General features: G+C 35.7%; 1 protein-coding gene across 5 annotated transcripts; it reads right to left on the bottom strand.

Annotated features, from left to right (window-relative positions):
- Window positions 1–4,857: 4,857 nt before the first annotated feature.
- Window positions 4,858–19,313, bottom strand: LOC110029929. 5 transcript variants are annotated; one of them, XM_020732424.1, is made up of 3 exons: window positions 18,963–19,313; window positions 5,698–5,794; window positions 4,858–5,202 (listed from the first exon to the last, which is right to left on the bottom strand). In XM_020732424.1, exons 1-3 carry the CDS (start codon window positions 19,213–19,215, stop codon window positions 5,085–5,087), a joined length of 468 nt encoding a protein of 155 aa, XP_020588083.1. In that variant the 5' UTR covers window positions 19,216–19,313; the 3' UTR covers window positions 4,858–5,084. The 5 variants fall into 5 exon arrangements, with proteins under 5 accessions (XP_020588083.1, XP_020588085.1, XP_020588086.1 ...); XM_020732426.1 differs by having other exon boundaries at window positions 4,858–5,199; XM_020732427.1 differs by lacking the exons at window positions 4,858–5,202; window positions 5,698–5,794 and adding an exon at window positions 7,806–8,112.
- Between the last annotated feature and the right edge of the window lie 3,379 nt (window positions 19,314–22,692).

Raw genomic sequence — 22,692 nt, 5'->3', positions numbered from 1 at the left:
GCTGTGGTTTTTTATGTCGACCCAACCACGAGCTGAGCCCAGGCTCGCTCGTGTTCGGCTCGTTTACAACCCTAACTATAATTAATAAAATAATCAGTTAAGCTATATCCCATGCTTTTCTTTCATTCTTGAATACCCATGTAAAATAATAAGTAACTTAATTAATATGAAATCCACCAGCCAGGAAGTCGATCGACTTTACAATAAATGGATCAATAGAAGCTTTATACCAATAGAATCATTCGATTGATAGAAGCTTTCGACTGATAGATCATTGATGACGGACCTCTTGTTGGAATCGAACACTTTTCTTTGATCGGACGGCTGGTCTCCTCGATGGGATCAATCGATTCAATTGACCTGCATAACCAACTATTACCGGGGCATCTGGCGGTCGATAGACAATATATTTCTTTGTATTATAATATAATTTTTATTTAATAGAATTTAGTTATTTGGATGCTTATTATAACCGTTCCCTTCTATTTGTAATTGTGTTTTTAGACCCCTATAAGTAGGAGGCCGGGACATAAATAAAAGAGACTTCTTACTCTCTCTTGACTCTTGATCTCTCTTTTCTGTCTTCTGAGCTCTAACTATCGGGACGTGTATTTCGAAAGATGATTTAGGATTAAACATCCTAAAAGGTAATGCGGTGAGCATGGACATACCACAAATGAGAAGCAGAGCATATTACGAAGGAGAATCACAACATAAGAACTGAACACTTATGGAGCTCACAAAGAAGTGGAGAATCGAGAGATTCAGCAGTAACTCTAGGTGTTGTGGGGGCAGATGAGGGCTCATTTTGAGGCCCTTCGAGAAGCACTCTTTCGAAGGAATGATCAGACGCCGCTTATAGAGGTGAGATGTCGGGGAACTCGCCCTCTGGAGGTCCTCCTGGAGCATCCACCAGTGTACAGTGAACGTGTGAGCAATCAAGTGACCCAAGAGTAAGGAGATTACTTGCAAGTGGATAGTGTTGGATCTATGTGATGGTAATGCATTAGGTAGAACGTGTCAAAGTGCCAATTCAGCCATCCCCAGACAATGCTTTCACTCGACTGATCATGTAGGAGGTACCACCAACAAAGTTAAGGATTCCTCATTTGAATCCTTGTAAGAGAAAGAGTAACCCAGCTGATCACTTGGCCTCTTTCAAGTAAATGGTCAGAGTACTGCAGATAAACAATGAAGTGTCTCCTTTTCTTGATGACACTTAAGAAAACGACTCTTCAATGGTTTCGCCTATGTGCAGAAGCTAAGGAAAAAGTCTCAGGCTCTGCTTCAAATAAATCAAGGAGAGAATGAAAGTTTGGAGGCTTACATCACTCAATGCCAGAAGGAAATGCTGGAAACAAAGGACTTACAACCACTGATTGCCCAAACTGCTCTAGCAAAAGGGGTTAGAGACGGGCGATTCAAGTATGACTTGAATTTTCTTGAACACAATTTTTTTTCTGCGTTGTTGGAGATGACCAACAGTCACATTGGTGCAGAGGAAGCGAAGAGCCCCTCTGGGTTCAAACCAAAATCATCTGATAATCAATTAAAGAAGAGGATGACACATGATGAAGGGCAGTGGATGAAGGATAACCAAAAGCCCATCGGTCATCCACACCATAGCAATAATCAATTGCTCCAAGAAAATTGAGGCACTAGTTGAAAGTTAGACCAGTGACCAACTCAGAACTACGAGCAGACACATTTGTATCGGGAGATGCAGTGCTTCACTCCACTGAATGTTTTAATGGCAAAGTTGGTTGATGCCATTCAAAATAAGAAGTACTTTAGAAAAGTTCCTCTGATGAAACTCAGACCTACCCTCAAGAATCTGAACAAATATTACGATTACCATTGTGAGCATGGACACGAGACAGAGAAGTGTCACCATCTTCGAAAGTTGGTAGAGGAGTTGATCAAGGCTAGGAAGCTAAATGAATTTGTTGTTGTCGGAGAAAATAACCGGAAACAGGGAAAGGCTCCAGTCGAGGAGCCATCCAATGGACCTATCCGGGTGAACGAGGTTCACATAACTAGAATCATTCTGGCAATTTTTTTTTGGGAGGTGGAGAGTCAACTTGTCGACCCAGTCAAAATAGGCTTCGATCGGAAGAGGTATGTTCTGTCACTTCTTACAAGTGTAACCATCCCATCATTATTTTTATAGATGCAGATCTTCCGCCGAAAATGGACCTATATAACGATGCAATCGCTAATACTACACTAATTAATAATGATCAGATGTTTAGTATCGTAGTCGGCATTGGAAGTTTGGTGAACATCATTTTTAAAATGATGTTAAACGAGATTGCGCTGAAAACCAACTAGTTGACATCACCGACCAATCCATTATTTTGTTTCTCGGATGAGAGAAATGAGGCTTTAGGTGTTGTTGCTCTGGGCGTCTCATGGGGTGAGCGAGAAAAGAAGTACACCAACATAGATGATTTTCTGGTAGTGGAGTCTCTACCAACTTACAATGCTATTTTTAGCTAACTGTTGTTGAACATTTCATCGGAAAGTGCCTTCAACCTATCACGTGGCTGTTAAGTTTTCTAGGGATGGGGAGATCATCACTATCCAAGGGAACTTGGAGTAGTCGAGGAGTTTCTACCTTCGACCAGTCACTAGCATAGAGCATGAGCTGCTCGACAATCAGATCCAATGGGAAGGGGGTCTCGAGACCAATGATAACATCCTCGAAGTACCTGCATCCAACAACAAAGAGCCTGATAAAATTTTTCTAATCAGTAAAAGCTTTGATGCAGGGTACAAAAAATTGTTGAACTAGACCCTTCGTGAGCATCAGGACATCGGCGGAGATGCCTGGGATTTCGGTCGATGTTGCTTTTCAATAACAGAGCATTGGCCTTACAACTCGACCAGTGCATCATAAGATCCGATCAACGACCAGAACTTTAGCTGAGCCAATAACAACAGAGGTGCATAAGCTGAAAAAAGCTGGATATATCCAAGAGGACCAATACCTAACCTGGCTCTTGAAAGGGGTGATGGTTCGGAAGGCAAATAACAAATGAAGAATGTGTGTATACTTCACAAACTTTATGCAACTTGCACGAAGGACACATATTCATTGTCCAAGATCGACACACTAGTGGATGCAGCGGCCTGATACTCGGTGATGAGTTTCTTTAACTCTTTCTTCAATTACCACCATATCAAGACGCCCGACTGACATAAAGAATATAACTTTTATTATTGTTCAAGGTGTTTTTTTTTTTTGTTTTGATGTAATACCCATTGAGCTCAAAAATGTTGGGCGACCTATCGACGCCTCATGAATGTAATTTTCGTAAATCAGAAAAGAAAAAATGGTGAAGTGTATGTGCATGATGTCTTGGTTAAAATTAAATTGGTCATACAACACATAAAAGATCAAAAAAAAAGAAAAAATCATTCAAAACACTCAAAAAATACAATATGAAGTTAAATTCTTTGAAATGTACTTTTGGAGTATCGGTCGTTAAATTCTTTTATTTTTTGTTAACTTTCGAGGGAATAAAAACCAACCTTGAAAATGTATAGACAATTTTGGATATGTCATCCCCCCAAAACACCAATGAAGTTCAAAAGTTAAACAGTTGGATGGTAGGACTCAGCCAAATTATCTCTAAGTCGAGAGACAGATGTGTAACAATTTTCAAAGTGCTAAGAAAAAATCAGTGTTTTGAATGGACAACCAAATGTGAAGAGGCGTTCAAGAGTTTGAAGGAATCGTTGGCATCATCATCCTTACTTCAAAGTCTGAAGCCAACAAAAGAACTTTCGTTGTACCTTGCAGTCGGGCGAGAGGCTGTCAATTCGGTGTTGGTTAGAGAGGATGCGAGAAAAAAAATTTTGTTTATTATACCAGTCAAGTACTAAGAGGAACCAATTCAGGCACCCAATTATGAAAAAATTCACTTTGATTAATTTAGCTCACAGATACTCACCATATTTTCAAATGCATTTGATTTGGGTCATTGTCGATCATCCGCTCAAGTTTGTACTCACACAACCGGAGCATTTCAGTTGATTATTGAAGTGAGCGTTGAAACTCAGTGAGTATGATATAAATTATGTCCCTTAAGTTGCCATCAAAACTTAGGGAATCACTGATTTCCTGACAATTTTTTTCGGGTGAAGTAATTGACCGAGGGAAATATGGTCAATGATTAAACGTGAATCTTGTACATCAATTAAGCTTCTGAACAGGAGACCACTGGTCTGGGTCTGGCTTTAATCAGTCTAGTTGGGGAACATCTTTATAAGTCGGTTTCTTTGGAGTTGATGTCACAAATAATCAAGTGGAGTACGAAGCTTTGATTGTTGGGCTTCGACAGACATATGAAATAGGCGCTCGAGATTTACTGGTCAAGTCAGACTCGTAGATTATTGTAAATCAATTCAACAGGAAATTCGAGGTGAGAGATGAATTAATGGCTAAATACCTCGCCAAGCATGTCAGTCGGGAGGAGAATCATGTTGTTGATATCCTACCCAAAAACATTTGTTTGGGTGGAATATCTCAAATAATTTCTCGACTAACAATTGAGGAGCCTGAGAGTATGGCGGTGGAGGTTGGAGGAACAAAAAACTGAATGGAGCCATACAACCTCTATTTGAAGACTTCAAAGATAACAAAAGACATTACAGACTTGAGATGTTTTAAGATCAATGTTGCATTATATCTGATGATCGACTGAAAACTCTTCAAGCGGTTGGTCACTTTGGTGTACTTGAGGTTTTTGAAGGAAGATGAAGCACAGAATGTCCTCCGGAAAGCACACTCCGGAGATTATTCTTCCTATCATTATCGTATTTGTCGCCAACAAGTAGGAAAATCGGGAAACTAATACATATACTACAAAAATGCAACTAATACATATACTACAAAAATGCCAACACAAATCTCAATGAAATCGAGCATCCAGAAATGGAGACCAGGCAATTGAAGTTACAAGCTAAAGAATAGGAAATCCATCAGCCAAGAAGTCAATCGAGTTTACAGCGAAATAGATTGATAGAAGCTTTCGATCGACATAAGCTTTCGACTGACAGATCATCGACCGACGGACCTCTTATTGGAATCGAACAATTTCTTTTGGTCGGTCAACCGGTCTCCTCGGCAGAATCGATCTGAAACAGCGAAAACTTTGCACTCTTGACATAACTTCGAGAAACCTTCGTCTCCCACTGCTTTACCAAATAAAAAAAATTTCAGGCATCATTCACTCCAACCAAATGAAACTATATTGTCTTCTCAAACAAAGCCTATACTTTAAATCGTATTGCTTGGCTGTTGGTCCAAAATTCTTCATAAATTGAATGCTTTCAACACCATAGCATCATTAACTGAATAATCAGAATTTGTTCAAAAAAAAATAAAGTTTGAAATAGTTGTTTGATATAAGACAGAATAGATTCTTATCCGTATGAGTACAAATTTTCAGAACATGTCATTTACTGTATCAAATGCAACTTGGATTTCTCCACCAACAAATTAAAATTATTCTTATCAATATACTACAGTTAAAAATCAAAGTTAAACATCAAATCAGTCAACTAATGCTAAATCCAAATTAAAATTCCACTAGAGCACCAAAAAACCTTTTGTTCATCTTTAACTAGTTTGAAAAATGTAACAAACAGCACCACATCGTGCGCACTTTGACAAGGATTAAGGCATTTTACCTGTTCTTAAGTAGCACTAAGCATGTCATTAGTATAATGGTAAGATCTGTCTTTCTCTCTGACTCTCTTGGCTTGCTTTCCTCATATAAAGTAGCACCTGTATCATTTTTAAGCTGCAAAATGCATCAATGATGTAGGAAAAGAAACATTCCCAAGATGACAGATTATAAATAAAAGGTAAGATTTCAAAGTCAAGAAAAGTGGAATATTTTTTTTTTGTTTTATTTTCTACTCTGCAGTGCAAAATAACATCGTTATTGTATATTCTCGTATTGATGAGCAAGTATTTCTTCGAGTGTATTGTCCATTTATAATGATAGAATTAGAAGATTTTTTTCTCTTGGGTCGAAATACTAATTTAATGATAAGAGTAAAGTTCATTGCAATATGACAAAGATAACATCAGAAAGGGTATATATCAATCAATATTATCAGTATGGCAAAGTTAAACATGAGATCACACTTCCACTTGCCCAATTTTTACTATTCATACCACTTTAAATTAGGGTACACATAATCTTGAGTGTGAAATTTAATTTAATTTTTTTAGCAATTTTAAAATAATTTAACATGTGTGAGTGTGTAAGCTAATTATATTATATGAGAACCAAAATCAAGCATTTTTCTCACCTAAAATAATATTATCAACTTTAGTTTATCATGTGATAATATATAGACTTTATCTATTTAATTATGATTATTTTTAATACTTAATTAAGCTATATTAAGCTATATTTTTTTTTTTTTCAATAACACATAACTAAGCAAAAGAGCATTGTTCCTTCAGTCATCCCAATCATACTTAATGGCCTCCCAAATTTTCTCTACACCAAGTTATCAACCAACTTCAAATCATGATTCCTTGCAATACCAGACCTTAATTCTTTGCCAACATCAAAGATGCTAACAACATCTTATCTTTATTTATCATTGAGTTTCGGGAAATGCCACCTTTCATGACTCGTATCACTACTAATAGAACTCAATTAAATTAAACTATTCCCCCATAACATACCACACAATTCTTATGTATTAACATACCTAACACCTAAACTTTCATATTTACATGCATATCATTTAAATCCTTAATATTCATCAAGAATAACATTTTTACTTACTTCATAAAAGTAAAATACAGCTTGTCAGACATCAATTCATGACACCAAAATGTTATAAATGTAAATATAAAAATTTAGGTGTTAAACATATAAATACATAAGAATAGTGTGGTATGTACGTCAATTTCTCTTTTTTTAATAGACTTACCACATAAAAAGACATTCTATACCCTTCTCTATTTTACTAATCTAATTGTGCACCATTATTTGAAATTAAGGTGATCCAAATCTCTCCACCAGCTTAATTACTACATGCAAAAAAGAAAAAAATAATAAAAAAGAGAACTTTAGCTTTCCTCAAGCAAGACTGATTTCAATCGAGCTGCATAGAAATGTCGGCAAATGTAACTATCCATCATGCAATGTGTAATAGGATCAATAAATGGAATGAGCCTTGCAGGTTAAAATAAACTTAAGACAGATAGAAGCTATAATTCTTACGCCCATATATTCAACACAGTTTTGCAGGTTGTAATTAAGATGATGCTTAAAGACTAAAAAATAACATTTTTAGACCAGCAGAGGTAACTTGTCCGACCACCGAAAACGAAGTATATCATTAACGGCTTAACGTTTAAAAAACTAAAAATGAAAATTTATTGGCCAACATAGATGACTTGTCTGACCACCGACAGGAACTAATTTCATTGCCCGTCAGCAATCAGGGCCATGACAAACCCAGCTTCATGAACTGCACACTCTGATGTGTCGGCAACTCCAAATGCTGATTTTTTTTTCTAAGGAAATTTACGAGCATACCATTCAATTCAGATTATTTACATAAATGACACCGAAAGTTTCGTGTTTGCACTTATAACACTTGATGTCATAAATCAATGTATGAAAAAGTGTATATCATTTTTTAAAAATAGTAATGATGATATTTTTTTAATATAATATGATTCTATCTGATTGATATATGCATTGTCTATTAGCTTCAGTAAGAAGCTATAATTTGGATAAATCCAGGTAAATTACTCGTATTTAAGAAAAAATTAACTAAAACTGCCTTTTACTTCCATTAGTGGAGAACAAATCCTTACTGGTGACTGTCATGGTCCTTTCAAACCACATGAGACCGACTCTACAGACTAAAAGGCAATGCATTACATAACAGTTAGATCTTTCCGGTCCCGCATATATCTGCAGCAAAAGTAAGCGGGGGCCTAAATCCACAAACAAGAAAGACTTCCTCATCATTGAGTAAGCCACACATGCGCGTCATATCATCAGGCCAACAGTACCAAAAACCATAAGCATGGACCAATAATGTCATTTTCACTGCAGTGATTTCCTTCTGCATGAATATAGAGAATAAAAACCTGTAAATCTGTAATTGCAGCGAGGAAAACTTTCTTTTCCTCATATTTTCTCTCTACTTGCAGTAAATTGATCAGATCAGTAGCATGTAAGGAACAAAAAAATAATAATTAAATATTGTTTGCCGATGTGCCAATACAAAGAGCTAGAGTTTGTATAAACGGTTGGATACTTATCTGGTTAGCAAAAAGATTGAGTTTGAATTCTTTATACCAACGGTATCTGTAAGCTGCCATTGTATTTAGGAAGATCTATATATACACATTTCACTTGATTCATATGTATTTACATATCTAACACCTAAACTTCGTTTTATATATATGATACCTTCCTTGTGCATGAAAAATGAGTATTTCAGTTTTCAAAAGTTAAAATAATGATATTTTTTATGTGATATAAAAGATTTAGTGGTATGTATGTAAATGTCCGTTGGTAGAACAACCTCTTTGAAGATCGTAAGTCCCCTCAGGTCACAGGTTCGAACCGCCCTCTGGTCAGTTTGTCAGCAGTGAGGGCGATCCTCGAATAGTTAAGTACATAAGGGTGGTTGGGGGCTCATATAATAGCCTCCGACCTTTTTTTTTTGAATATATATATATATATATATAATATCTTCCAAACTGCTATGCTCTATAACAGTTACGGCAGTTTCTGAAATAAAATAGACATTGACGCAGTGGCCTTTTCATTCAAGATGACAAATCTAAACTTGTTTTTATGCAAATGTGGCAAAGGTTCCCCTACCCAATAAAGGGGAAGAAATAGTGCCACTCTTTACTTTTATCAATTGAGAGGTCATTCCTATCTTTTCGGTGATTTCTTCTTTATACATCATCAATCAGATTCATTTACTACAAAGCGAGGATGGAGTGGCAAAGTATTTATATCATTTTTCTATTGGATCAGAGAGAATAAAATCAAAGAACAGAAAGACTAGCTCTTCTATATACCCTCAACGTGGCTAAGGACCATTAATGCTTTTAAGGTATTTATCTTTATCCGAAACACTATCAGCTACATGTAAGGCTGCATTCAGTGTCATTGAATTGGTTCTCAAGATTGGACATAAATCAATCAGTTATATCAAAACCCAACACATTTTATATAAAGCTATTTTGCCCATTTCAAGGACCTTTTTTTTTTCTTTTTGCAGAAGATTTTCAGTGAAGACAAATAAAACAAGAAATATATTTTTTTAACTTAAACTATAATTAAAAGTGAATAGTTAGTTTGACCTTATATTTTTTTAAGAAATGTCTAGGCTACTTCATCTGCAGCTAAAAATCTGTATCTTTACAAAAGTATGATTAGAAAGTCATTTTTATCACAAATACTCACTTGAATGAAATTAATTAAAATATAAATTAATTATAATTTAAAAAAGTATGCATAAAGATAAGGAAAGAAAAACAATAACTAACTTTTAGCCACATTATAAGAAAAAAAATAAGTGTAAGACTCATAACATAGATAAGGATTCAGCATGTGGCAATATCTAAAGCCTTAGTAATAGTCAAGTCAAATTTGTCAGTGGATAATATCAAACCCTTAATAACAAGGACAATGAAACAAATTAAACATAAATTAATAAGAAAAAAAATTGGAGAGAGAAGCTCAAAGACTCCAATAGATTGCAAAAACTACAAGAATTGAATGGAAATAACTTAGCGTTTCAAGCCTTACCCCTAAACCCCCATTCATAAGTCAAGCCATGATTTGGCCCTAAAAAAAGAAGATGCACTTGAGCTATACCAGTGAAGTTATGATCCCTTACTATAAAAATACATGAGATGTGAGGCCAATAATATATGAAAATACATATAGATAATTGGTGTAAATTATGACTGAATCATGTTAATAGTTAGCTGAAATCATGTCTTGAGGGAAGCACCCAACTTTCTCGGTAAAATGCTAACGAGCACGATCTGGTTGAGCTACCATGAAAAAAAACAAATAGAGTATTATTTTATAGCCGTGGCAAAGTTTATACTGAAATTGACAAGTTAATATTGAAATTGGCTAGTTTGCAGTGAAACAAGTAATTTTATAGTGAATTTGATGAGTTTATATCAATCATGGCTGATTCATGAGTTTTGATGAGTTCACGTTGGGTTTGTCGAATGTATTGCTTCTATCCTTCTAATTTGGCCTAGTAATAAACATATAGAATGTATCAATGCTAAGTTATAAACATGCATATTGCATAAAAAAGATGGGGATGCACTAAATTAGGCCCAAGCTTGCATCTTCATCCCAAGAGCAAATGCCAAGCCCGATACAAAGCCCGAAGTGGACAAGATCTCAACTATTTGGAAAAAAACTCACCTTTGTTTTTTTTTCGATTGAAATATGACTTTGATCATTAAATATGCAATAATACGCATACTTTTGACTGAAACATCATCTAAAAGATTTTATTAGCATTGACTTTTTTGAATTGTAATGACTTTGCGATACAAACTCGTGTGTTCAGATGTATTTTAAATATGTGAAATAGTCATGATATTTTTGAATTTATCATTAAATTATTGGTAATTTTTTTGAAGATAATTTAAATTTCTTTATCATTAAAATTTTTATTTTGCACATTGATGAGGCTCAATACTTCAAGAATATTCAAGTTGCTCTAGGAATTTTTTCTGCTTTGCTAGGTACTTTACAACCAAGCAAAAAGATAACAGTTTCCTTGCATTCATTTTACAGACAACCAAACAAGCATATAAATTACACTACAATTGCTTTACTCTGACCCCACATTCAAACTGCACCCAAATTCTACCCATATGCAACCACAAATCCCTTAATGATTTTCACCCCACCAAATCACATTGCTACATATGAGGATAAATAGGCAATTGAGCCCTAGTTACAAACGGAAAATATATAAACCAAACAAAGAAGGATATCATAAGAAACTTCGTAATGAACTACAATATTTGTTAAATGTTACAAAGAGCAAACGGTTTTACATAGTTCATCATTTCAGACCAAATTAAAAACGCTCTATTAACTAAGCATACTTCAAATACTGGAGACATCGAAAATAGAAGGACGATGGGAAGGAGGTCATTGGGGATTGAGGAGCGCGACGCCTAGGAGAGCATGCTAATTAGATAAATTTGAGAAACTGATAAAGAAGTTACAAGAGTGATGACTTAAAAAGACAAAACTGAAACCTGTTGTTTAAAAAATTCCAAAAACATGAGAAAAAGTTGGGCCAAACGTCCTAAGGAAGTGAAATAATGTGCTAATTGAAAAAAAAGAGTGTTGCTCGCTACTTGGGCGCCACTCCATGATATTGAATACACTTCTTAATAAGGAAGGATATGGGAAAGGTTATTACAACCAATTAAAAACTCCCCATCCTCTTCTAACATACAAAAGCAAGTTCTCAACAAAAATTAAAAACTAAGAAAAAAGACTTAATTACAAGTATGACACCATATTAAAAACATAACGATTTTAGCTCCGACATCATTCTCCTGGAGTTGCGGGGATTCTTTATTAAAAGCAATTTCAGAATTGATTTTGTAATATGGAGTCAAGTCGGCAACGTTAAATGTAGTAGAAATATTATATGCTTCACAACACGGAAAGGCCCATCAGCTTTGGCCTTGAGTTACCCATGTCTTCATGGAGGAAAACGCTCTTTCCTTACTCGAATCCATATTTGTTTCCTTCTTTAAAAGTGATCACCCTTCTACTCTTGTTTGTTTGTCATCGATATACTTCATTTTGTCTAATGATATTCTCACGAACCAATTTATGTAGCTTTTGGATTTCTTCTGGGTGAACTTCATTGTCTGGGGTCACCGCTTTAATGGGAAAATCCAATGTAAGATCAAGTGAAGATATAAGATTTCTCATAAGCCACCTCAAAAAAGTTGTATTTGGAAGCTTGACCACGAGAACTCTTATAGGCAAACTCCACTTGTGATAGAAGAAGATTTCATTGTGCAAGATTCTTCCCCACATAGCAATGAAGTAGATTTCCAAGACTACTATTAACATCTTCCATTTGCTCATTGGTTTGTGGGTGGGAAGCAAAACTAAATTAAAGTTTGGTTCCCAAATTGCCCCATAATGTCTTTCAAAAGTGGCCTAAGAACTTCTCAATCTGATGCGATAATACATGGAATGTCATGTAAGCAAATATTCTCTTTGAAGTACAAATTAGCAATGTGAGAGGCATGTAAAAAGATTCTGCATGGTAAAAAATTGAGCCATCTTGGAGAATCTATCCACCACCATCATGATAGAATCCTTATGTCATTGAGTGTGTGATAAACTGACCACAAAATCCATGTTAATATCTGTCCAAGGAACTGACAAAGGTATAAACCTGAATTTTGAGTCATTGTTGGCTAAATGACAAATACATCATTTCACATAGCGGTCCACATCTTTATGCATAGAGGACCAACAAAATTTGTCTTGAATAAGAGGTAGAGTTTTATCTCTTCCAAATTGATCGGTTAGGCCCCCTTCAAGGCCTTCCACCAATAGAGCTTCTCAAATGGAACACTTAGGAATGCAAAAACAATTTTCTTTGAAGATAAAATTATCTTTGATGTGGAAGGTTTTATAATTTCCAACGAGACATTGATGCTATGTCACTCGAAAATTAGGATCCTCGACATACACTCCCACATATTAGTTTGAAACCCACAACTCTAGGTTGCAAAATAAATAGAAAAGCTTGTCGGCGACTTAAGAGTATCGACTAATTGATTAGAGAGTCCTGATTTATACTTGAGAGTAAACTGAAAGGATGAAGTATATTCACTCCATGTGACATGTCTTCCTTTCAATTTATTTTGATTTTGAAAATTCTTAAGGGCTTTGTGATCTGTAAAGAGGACAAATTCGTTAGCTAAACACTAATGACTCCAATGTTGTAAGGCCCTTATGATAGAATAAAATTCCTTATCATATGTTGAATATTTCTTTCTAGAGTCGTTGAGTTTTTCACTAAGATAAGCTACAAGATGTCTTTATTGACAAAGAACGGCCCCAATACCGGTATCAGAAGCACCACATTCCACCTCAAACAAAAGATTAAAATTTGGAAGCTTTAAAGATGGCATGCTCAGTCCAACAAAAATGGACCAATTTGAGCAATTTTGTTTCAAGTGCTCAAAATTGAGTTGTGCTTGCTCAGTTCAACAAAAATGGAACAATTTGAGCAATTTTGTTAGTGGGGCGCCGATGGTAATGAAGTTCTTGACGAATTGGCGATACAAAGAGGCCAATAGTGAAATTGTCGAACTTCCGTGAAGGAGCTAGGGGTCGGCCAGTCCCATACAACCGCATCTTTGTTGGAATCCACCTCTATTCCTGCTGTCGAGATCACAAATCCCAAGAAATTGATGCTGCCAATTAAGAATTCGCACTTTTCCTTATTGTCAAAAAATGGTTGTCATCATAGGACCTCTAAAACACTTTGCAAATGTTGCAAATATTCAGATTTGTTAGAACTATAAATTAAAATATAGTTGAAGTAAATCACCACAAACCTTCTCATAAAATGTTGGAAAGCTTGATTCATGAGGCGCATAAATGTGCTCGGAGCGTTAGAAAGCCCGAACGACATCAGCTTCCACTCAGAGCACATCTCTTGTCTTAAATGTTGTTTTTTTTCACTCATCTCCATGTCACATACGTATTTGGTTGTACCCACTTCAAAGATCTTTTTTGGAGAAAATGGTTGTCCATTTAATTGATTAAAAAAATCATCCAATCGAGGAATAGGAAACCTATATTTGATACTGATTTTATTTACAACCTGACTGTCAATGTATATGCGTCGTGTCCCATCCTTTGGAACCAAGAGAGTTGAAACCATGCACGGGCTAGCACTACATCTCACCAAGCTTTTGTGGAGCAGCTCATTCACTTATCGTTGAAGTTCTTTGTGCTCCTTTGGAAACATCATATATGCAGGTTTGTTGGCGATGACTGGATCAGACACAAGGTCAATGGCATATTGTACCTTTGTCATAAAAAGCAATTCTATAGGAATCTTTGATGGAAATATATCTTTAAACTGTTGCATCAATCCCTGCACTTCAGAAGGAATTGTCAGTAGTTGTCTGGAACTATCGGCTATGATAAAAAGGTACCCCATAGTTGTCTTCTTAAGACCTTTAAAAAATAATAGAGTAAAATTGTTGATTTCAATTCCCATCTAAATCGCTTCCTTCATAGGCATCAAAGTGGTTTGATTCCCTCTTTGATAAAGGAATAAGTGTTAACATACACATCATGAATTGTGCGACAATAATATTGTTAAGGCCGACCAAGCAATATTTGACAAGCGTGTCCAGCCGATCGAAAACAACACCATGCATTGTCAGGTTACTTTAATTTCAGCCCCCTTCTTAAGCCACGTTAGTTGGAAGGGATAGGGATGAGGTTGAATAGTTAGTCCAAGCTTCTCCACCATGATTGTTGCAATGTTCTCATAACTTCCAACGTCGATTACGAGGTTACAAATCTTATCCTAAAGTGTGCATATGGTTTTAAGGATCTTATGTCATGGCCAATCTTTATTTAAAGATTGTTCGACACCTAGGAGATGACCTATCACACGTAATTCTCGCTCATCTGTATGTATGATTTAGTCTCTCACTGGATTAGTATCTTCTTCTATCACATCATTCTCCTCTAGATCAACCCCCTCCACCAATGAAATAGTTCGCCAATTAGAACAATTCGAGACTATGTGGTCGAACCCATGACATTAAAAGCATTATATACCATATGTACTTGTAGTTGCAGTCCCTCGCGGCTAGAAAGCAATTTCGCTATTGATTTCAACTTTTCGACCGCCGGCCTATGCCCAGAATAGGACTGGTTTGCTGGAACCGCCCAAATCAATGGTAGAAATGCATATTGGAGTGTTCATACCCAATTTATTTTATTTTTCAACATTCACTGCAAAGTTTATCACGTCATGGAATGTCCAATATGGTTGAAGTTAAACCACCTTAGCAATAGTTGGTCGTAGACCAATCATAAAACATGCAATAGTGTGCTCTTTGGATTCAGAAAGATTGTACTTCAACTCCAACTGTTTGATTCAATGATATTTTCCTTCACGGAAAATTCTTGTTGATGGAAGTTATGAAGCTAGATAAAAACTTCTTATTGGTAATGTTCAGGTAAGAATTTATGTTGAATTTCTTTCTTCAATCTGGTCTAAGACATGATCTTAGATCCTCCCTTTATGTTGATTCCTCTTCGAGTTTCTCACCAAAGTGAGGCACTCTTCTTCAATTTGATCACCACTAGTTTGACGTATATTCTTGTGACACCTCATTGAATTCCAAAATTCTTTCAACTGTATGTGATCAATCAATGAATTCATTGACATCCAATCTTCCATCAAAATAAGGAAGGTCGATTTTGATTTCAAAATCTAGAGGCTTCCTTCTATTTTCATCCCATAAAGTACGTAGAGGTTGTTGATCACCACTAGATATCTCTTGATGGAATAGGTTAACTTCTTCTTTGCTGATAACCTCATTTTTTGATTCATTTTGACATTTTTTCTAAATTCGCTATTCAAGAAGCGCCAAACTTATTTGCAGAAGGCGAATTTCTTGCCGTAATTCACCCGCAACCAAATTTGGGTTGGACACACAATTTTCCTACTTGGTAACATCTTCAATTGTCAAATACTTCCTGGAACCGCAAAAACAATAAATATGGAAACCTAAAACTGCGATACCTCCAAAACCGCAAAATATTTCTTGCAGCCAACGAAAGCTAATGAATAGGAAATATTGGACAGAATTCCAGAGAAAAGAGAATTTGAAAATAAATTAAAAAAAGGATGAAAAGCATAATAAATTGGAGAATGATGAGAAAAGATGTGCATGAACCGTGCTCCGATAACAAGATGATATTGTAACAAGGTAAAACTGAAATCAGTGTGACATTATGGGATGATTGAAAACAGCTTGCGACACTTTGGATTTGACAACATTATGCATAATGGTAAAAAATTTATCTTCTAAGTTTTTTTATAATCTTATGTATTTGAAATTTAAGATTAATTCTCTTATCCTCTCTAGCTTGAAGTTATAACTATGTCATTGTTAGAACATAAACTGATGAACATGCATAATGTTAGCGATTTAGTGAATAGAATGAAGAATCAGATTGCACATGAAATAAACAAGGTTTTAATTATTCAATTTTTACCATTTTGCAAATTTAAATGTAACATATGATGAAAATAATAAATTTATAATATTTGTTATGATGGTTCGATCATAAAAAAAATACAAATTTTATGAATAGTAAATTAAAACTTATTTAAAAAAAATTAGGATCTTCTCATCTAATTTTTTCATATATAACCCAATAATAATAATAATAATAATAATAATAATAATAATAATAATAAATTTAATCAATTTCCGGTGTGCTCATCTTTACCTCCTGACACACAAACCATAAAGCCCAATCTAAGCAGCTAGGCTAACCATTACACAAACTTAATATTATTACCAGAATAAATATATCTCCGTTTACATAACAAAAATTTAGATATGCATATCAGATACTGAAAAAATAAAGAAATAAATATATCAAATAATCATTTGCTAAAACAGTGTAAATCCATCATCATAAGACACATGGTACCCACGACAACACGGCGGTGCTTGTTCTTCATATTCAGAACAACAGCTCCATCTCCTCTTCCAATTTGAGATGCCAGCGTCTGGCCTCTTCTCTTTATCATTCCACCTATAAACGATAACACCGCTCTTATCCGTCCACTCGCCTTCAATTCCTTGGTGCGGCGGAGACAGAGAAAATAACCCCCTCTCACCTGCATATTTGTCCCTACTTCTCATCATCAAAATATATCACAGAGTGCTTATAGTTGTGAAGTGGAATGAAAATTTTTTTAAGTAAACTTTTAGGGTTGTGAAAGATCCTAAAGTTGTTCTGATTTGGGTCAAACTAATAAAATCATAAAACTGAGCTCAAGAAATCATCGATTGTGATCCGATATGAAGATTGTACAAATCAAAATTCTCTGAATTTGAATTTTTACTTAAAATTTGAAGCCACTCAAAATTTACTTCTCCTACAACTTAATTGAACGACTCGATGAAAGGATTTAACAAGCTTATTAAGGGGTTGTATGATAACAACTTTAGTAGCTTTAGTAAATCTTATAAGAGAAATTTACATACACACTACACAATTTTTATGTATTTACATATCATCTTCAGTTCCGTGTCTTTTTCGATATAAATTCAAATTTGTTGAATTTGATTCACAGGCAAATTTATGGGATTTATTCTGGCGTGGCTCACGAGCGCCTTTTCCATCAAATATGGATTTGATAAATGCAAATTTATCAAATTTACTAAACCATATTTAACACTTATCCAAATCCAACCTAAATTCGTTACTATCACATCAAACATACTGCTAATATAATTTATTTAAAGTGAATCACAACTTTTCATTTTTATACTACGACGTGATTATATGACTTAAGGTATTATTAAAGTATTCAAGTTTTGACATTAAAGATGCAAATATATAAGAATTATGTTATTGAATCTGAATCTATCCAAGAAATCTGCGAAAGGAATAGAGCACTGGGGAATGAGGGGGGGCAATAGCACAGTAAAAACAGTAAATTTGTGTAACATTTATTCATAAAATAGACCCCAATTTATAGGAATGGGTCTTTGTATATTTACATATTGCACCCCTAGAATTTTTAGATACGGCGAGGGTATTTTAGTCCATATGTGAATATCACTCATGGTACCCACAGGTGCGGCCATGCAGTTGTTAGGCCAAGCGGCTGTTTGTTGGGGTGCGCATCAACCATCTTGGAACCGGGGGATCCGCTTCACTTTCTCGATTCATCTGAGTTGGAGGATGGAGGGTTTGTCTGAATGGACCTTGTTAGGTGGATTCTTCAAGAGCGATCTACCACTCATCCGTCTAAGACGCACCACCTTCCTGGTTCGTGGGACTGGTCGGCTAGGTGTGCGGCCCTAGATCGCGCTAGGTAGATCTTGCGGGGCCACATCAGCCATTGGTCATCCGTGTTAGCATGTTTTTGGCCATTCGGGCAATAACACAATAAAAATAGTAAATTTGTGTAACATTTATTCATTAAATTGACCCTAATTTATAGAAATGGGTCTTTGTATATTTACATATTGCACCCATAGAATTTTTAGATACGACGAGGGTATTTTAGTCTATATGTGAATATCACTCATGGTAGCCATAGGTGCGGCCATGCAGCTGTTAGGTCGGGCGGCTATTTGTTGGGGTGCGCATAAGCCATCTTAGATCCGCTTCACTTTCTCGATTCATCTGAGTTGGAGGATGGAGGGCTTGTTCGAATGGACCTTGTTAGGTGGATTCTTCAAGCGCGATCTACCACTCATCCGTCTAAGACGCACCACCTTCCTGGTTCGTGGGACTGGTCGGCTAGGTGTGCGGCCCTGGGTCGCCTTAGGTAGATCTCGCGGGGCCACATCAGCCCATTGGCCATCCATGCTAGCATGTTTTCGATTTGCATATGTGATATGCGAATCACTCTCCATAAAAATAGTCAATTACTAAAACAACAGGAACGATATTTGGGGGTGTGATTTTAACAATATTATGAAATGTCATTTCAAAATCAGATAAAAATTTTCGATTTTTGCTCTTTCCTCGGACCAAAATCAGACCAGTTTCAAGAAATTACATCTAATCAATCGAAACCGTAGAAAATAAATAAATCAATGTTACCCATTCAGCCGGCCAAGTTTCGTGCGGGGGCAAGAAGTATACCGGTGGTGTGGCCATGGAAGGCGCAGGCCGTCGGAGAGTTATCTGCGTCGGCGTAGAGAGCGCTGCATCGAAGGCAACGCTTCGCTTCCGCCGCCGCCGGTGTCAGTGTGGTTGTGGTGGAGGGGCTGTGATGAAGAAAGGGGCTAGGGTTCCGACTATCAGAGCTTTGAGAGTATAAGACAACAAGCTTTCTCGGAGGGTTTCGGGACGGGATGAGCGGCAGCATAAAGCGACCGCCAGAAGCCAATGCCATGGTTGCTCCTAAGTGCTGTTCCGAGAGAGAGAGAAGCCAAAAAATTTGCACTTAAGCAACGCTTACCGCGGTATAACCCTTGTAGCCTCCCTCTCGTAACCTTCTATAGCATATCTTTAATCTAAAATAAATTTAAGGCTTCTATTATCATGTATTGAGAATTTATTGAGAATTTATTGAGAATTTATTAGTAGGTTATATGTATGTTACAGTAGGTTATAGGGAATACAAGGGGTTATACCGCGGATATAACACTCTTGTACCCACGGCATAACCTCAATATCGTACGCAGCATTGTGTACGTCTATCGCACACAATTTTTTTCCAGAGAGAAGGGGATCACGGGAACAAATGTTACATCCCAACTCCGGAAATCACGCCACTCGGTGATAGAAAAATAAAAAAAATTATTCCGTATTATTCAGGTGTTATTATATTCTGAAAATATTCTTGATAATATTTTTAGTGTTATAATAACAAAATAACACATCAATACCACCACAATAACACCTGGATAATACGGAATAACACAGGAGGAATATTCCCGTGTGTTACCGGGCTGGATCAAATGAAAATAATTTTTTTTTTCTATCAGCTCCTACATGAAGGTGTTTCATTGGATTTCGAAGGTATTTGTACACCTGGAGACCAGGCGTAATAATTTTTTCAGGGGGAGGCCGAACTAAACTGGGCGAGATAGTCCGTTCGGGCATTTTAAAGCTTGTGAGGTGATCATAGTCTTGGCTAGTCGGCTTGGATTAAATATTACTAAGTAGCGATTTTATTATATTTTATTTTATTTAAAATAATTACATACAGATCATCATAACAATTGATATTTATAAATTAATTATTTTGATTTTTTTTTTGAGCTATTGATGGGATGTATTTATACATATCACGATCAAATTATTATAAATTTGATAAAAATTAAAAACATGAGCTAGGATTTTACCGAGCATTCTTATATTTGAGCGAGAATTTGAAAAAAAAATGTTTGATTTGTAAATAGCAAGTTTTGGGAGATTGTATGTGATTTTACTTTTTTTAATCCTTTTAATGACATTTTAATTTCTAATTTTTTTCAGAAATTAATTTTTAATTTTCTAAAAGAATTAATTTGCATATTATTAATATTTTTGTGTATTTATATATTTAAAAATATAATTTTAAATATTTAAAAATAGAACAAATCATAATCTTTAAATCATAAAAATACTTTAATATGATTTAACCGTAATTATATTTTTGAAATAAATATAACTATTTAAATATTAGATATATAAAAGAAAATTGCATAAATTTACACGATCACTCTTGTGACTGAGGATTTCTATTTAGGGTCTGTTTGAGACAGTTGAAGCTTATTGAATAATTTGATGATCAACTAATTAAAAATCATATGTTGATAAGCTAGGCAGAGCAACTATTACAAATTTTTATTTTTATGAAAAATCCGGATCGCTGTCAGAAAGTTGTCACCGAATATATATACGTGCGGTGTGAAAATGTTATTTTCAGCGTTTTAAAAACGCATAAGCTGTCGAAACGCAGTTTACCCAAACAGACCATGTGTGTTTTAAATCACCATCGTACTAAATAAGCTGCCCCAAACGACCCTTATTATTCTAATAGTTCAAGTTTGACGTCATGTGTCATTGTTTCTTCCGGTCAATTTTAAAAACAAAATAATTAATTCCTTTTAGTATTGTGTATGAGTTTAAAAAAACCCAAACTTGCCAAGGAAATGCCTGTAATTCCTCCGTATAGATTGAGAAAATTGGCGGCCTTGAAAAAATCTTGTTATGTGGAACCCTTAAATAAAATGAAGAAAACTCTTAAATATTTAAATATCTTTTGCATTAATAGTTAGAATTTCGTAAGAAACTTAAAAATCAAGCGTTCGTGTGAGATCACTCATTGAATGGGCGGTCTTCCTTGAAGTTAAACCACTGTAATAAGAAGTGAGAGATTACTAGACCAAACGGAACAATATCTTGATTGATGAGAGGTCAGGCTGTTACGAAGTAGTATAAGAGCATTACACCTGTTTTAAGAAAGGATATATAAGTCTGATAAATTGTTGAATCTAAAAAAGTATGTGTATAACACCCAAGGAAGACAACATAAGTCAAGAGAGAGAGAGAGAGAGAGAGAGAGAGAGTAATGAGCACATGAATAACTATTGTATTACCCCTCCCTCCGGTCCCCTTTACACTCTACTTTTATTATATTTATAATAGATAATAATTATATTATGAAATGTCTATATTGGACTTAATTTTTTTTGTCGGCATTATTCACAGTAACCGTAATGATTGCCGTTATTATGGTCGAACCTTTTTATATAAAATTATCGTTCCACTTTCCCCTAGGCTGTTGAATGGCTCACATCTTTATTCGATTTGGCCTTTAGTTGGCCGACTGAATAGTTCATTTCGTGTCAGCTGAAAGATCTCAATGCTCGCCGAGTTTGATTTTTTAGCAGTGTCTCGTCCAAGGTCTTGTACTTTGACCATATATATTTTAGTTCTCTGACCCTATTGTGCATTAGTAGAATGCATGTTGTAATAAGTTTGTGAAGGAAAAACCAACCTACATCGTGGAAGGCAACAACAACCTTAGTCCATGAATGCAACAACGACATAAGTTGATGAAATCAATAACAGTCTGAATGAGAAATGCAATAACAACCCGGAGAAAACTTCAATTTGCATAGAAGTGGTTCTTAATGATGCATCGTGATTCAGCTTTTTTGGGGTTTCGTTCAGCTCGCGAACCCATAGGTGTGCTTGAATATCCCCTATAATACCCCACATGCTCCCCATAGTGCCCCACACACACCCAATGCCCTACTCGTCTGCGTTGTTAAGCGCCCCAGACACAGACTGTTGCATCTCCGCTCACATTCATACCCATATATGGAACCCATTACATCCTTAAACACATAATCATAATCATTTTTGTATCCAAATGTACACTTGCATCATGCATGCATGCCTACACGTCCAAACACCTACTACCGCCACCGACATATCACTACTACTGAACCATTATTGTCTGACAACCATCGTTGGACCACTGCTATCTGGCCACCATTGGTGGGCTGGGGCCATTATTGGACCACTATTGTGTGATTGTTCCTACCACCAATTGGGATAACGACAACATGATCAAAGATAATTTTGGAGAGAAAATCAAACGTGTAACAACCGACCTTCACAATTGCCAACCACAGTTGATCACCATAGGTCATCACAGTGTCGCTAACCACCAATTGTCGAGAGCCACATCTTGAAACCGTTTTAGTAAAATATAAAGATGTTGTGCCTAACAAAAATATTTTCGTTGTATTGTATAAAGATTAGTGTAATTTTAGGTGTAAGATTGCAATCTCGTTTTTCCCTAACGCAAGAAAAGAGAGCACCCATGTACTTATAAATGCATTGTAAATCATTTTTAAGACATTAAATTATC

The sequence above is a fragment of the Phalaenopsis equestris genome, unplaced genomic scaffold (assembly GCF_001263595.1).
Source record: "Phalaenopsis equestris unplaced genomic scaffold, ASM126359v1 Scaffold000610, whole genome shotgun sequence".
Lineage (NCBI taxonomy): Eukaryota > Viridiplantae > Streptophyta > Magnoliopsida > Asparagales > Orchidaceae > Phalaenopsis > Phalaenopsis equestris.
This window is presented reverse-complemented; position numbering and strand designations above follow the sequence as displayed.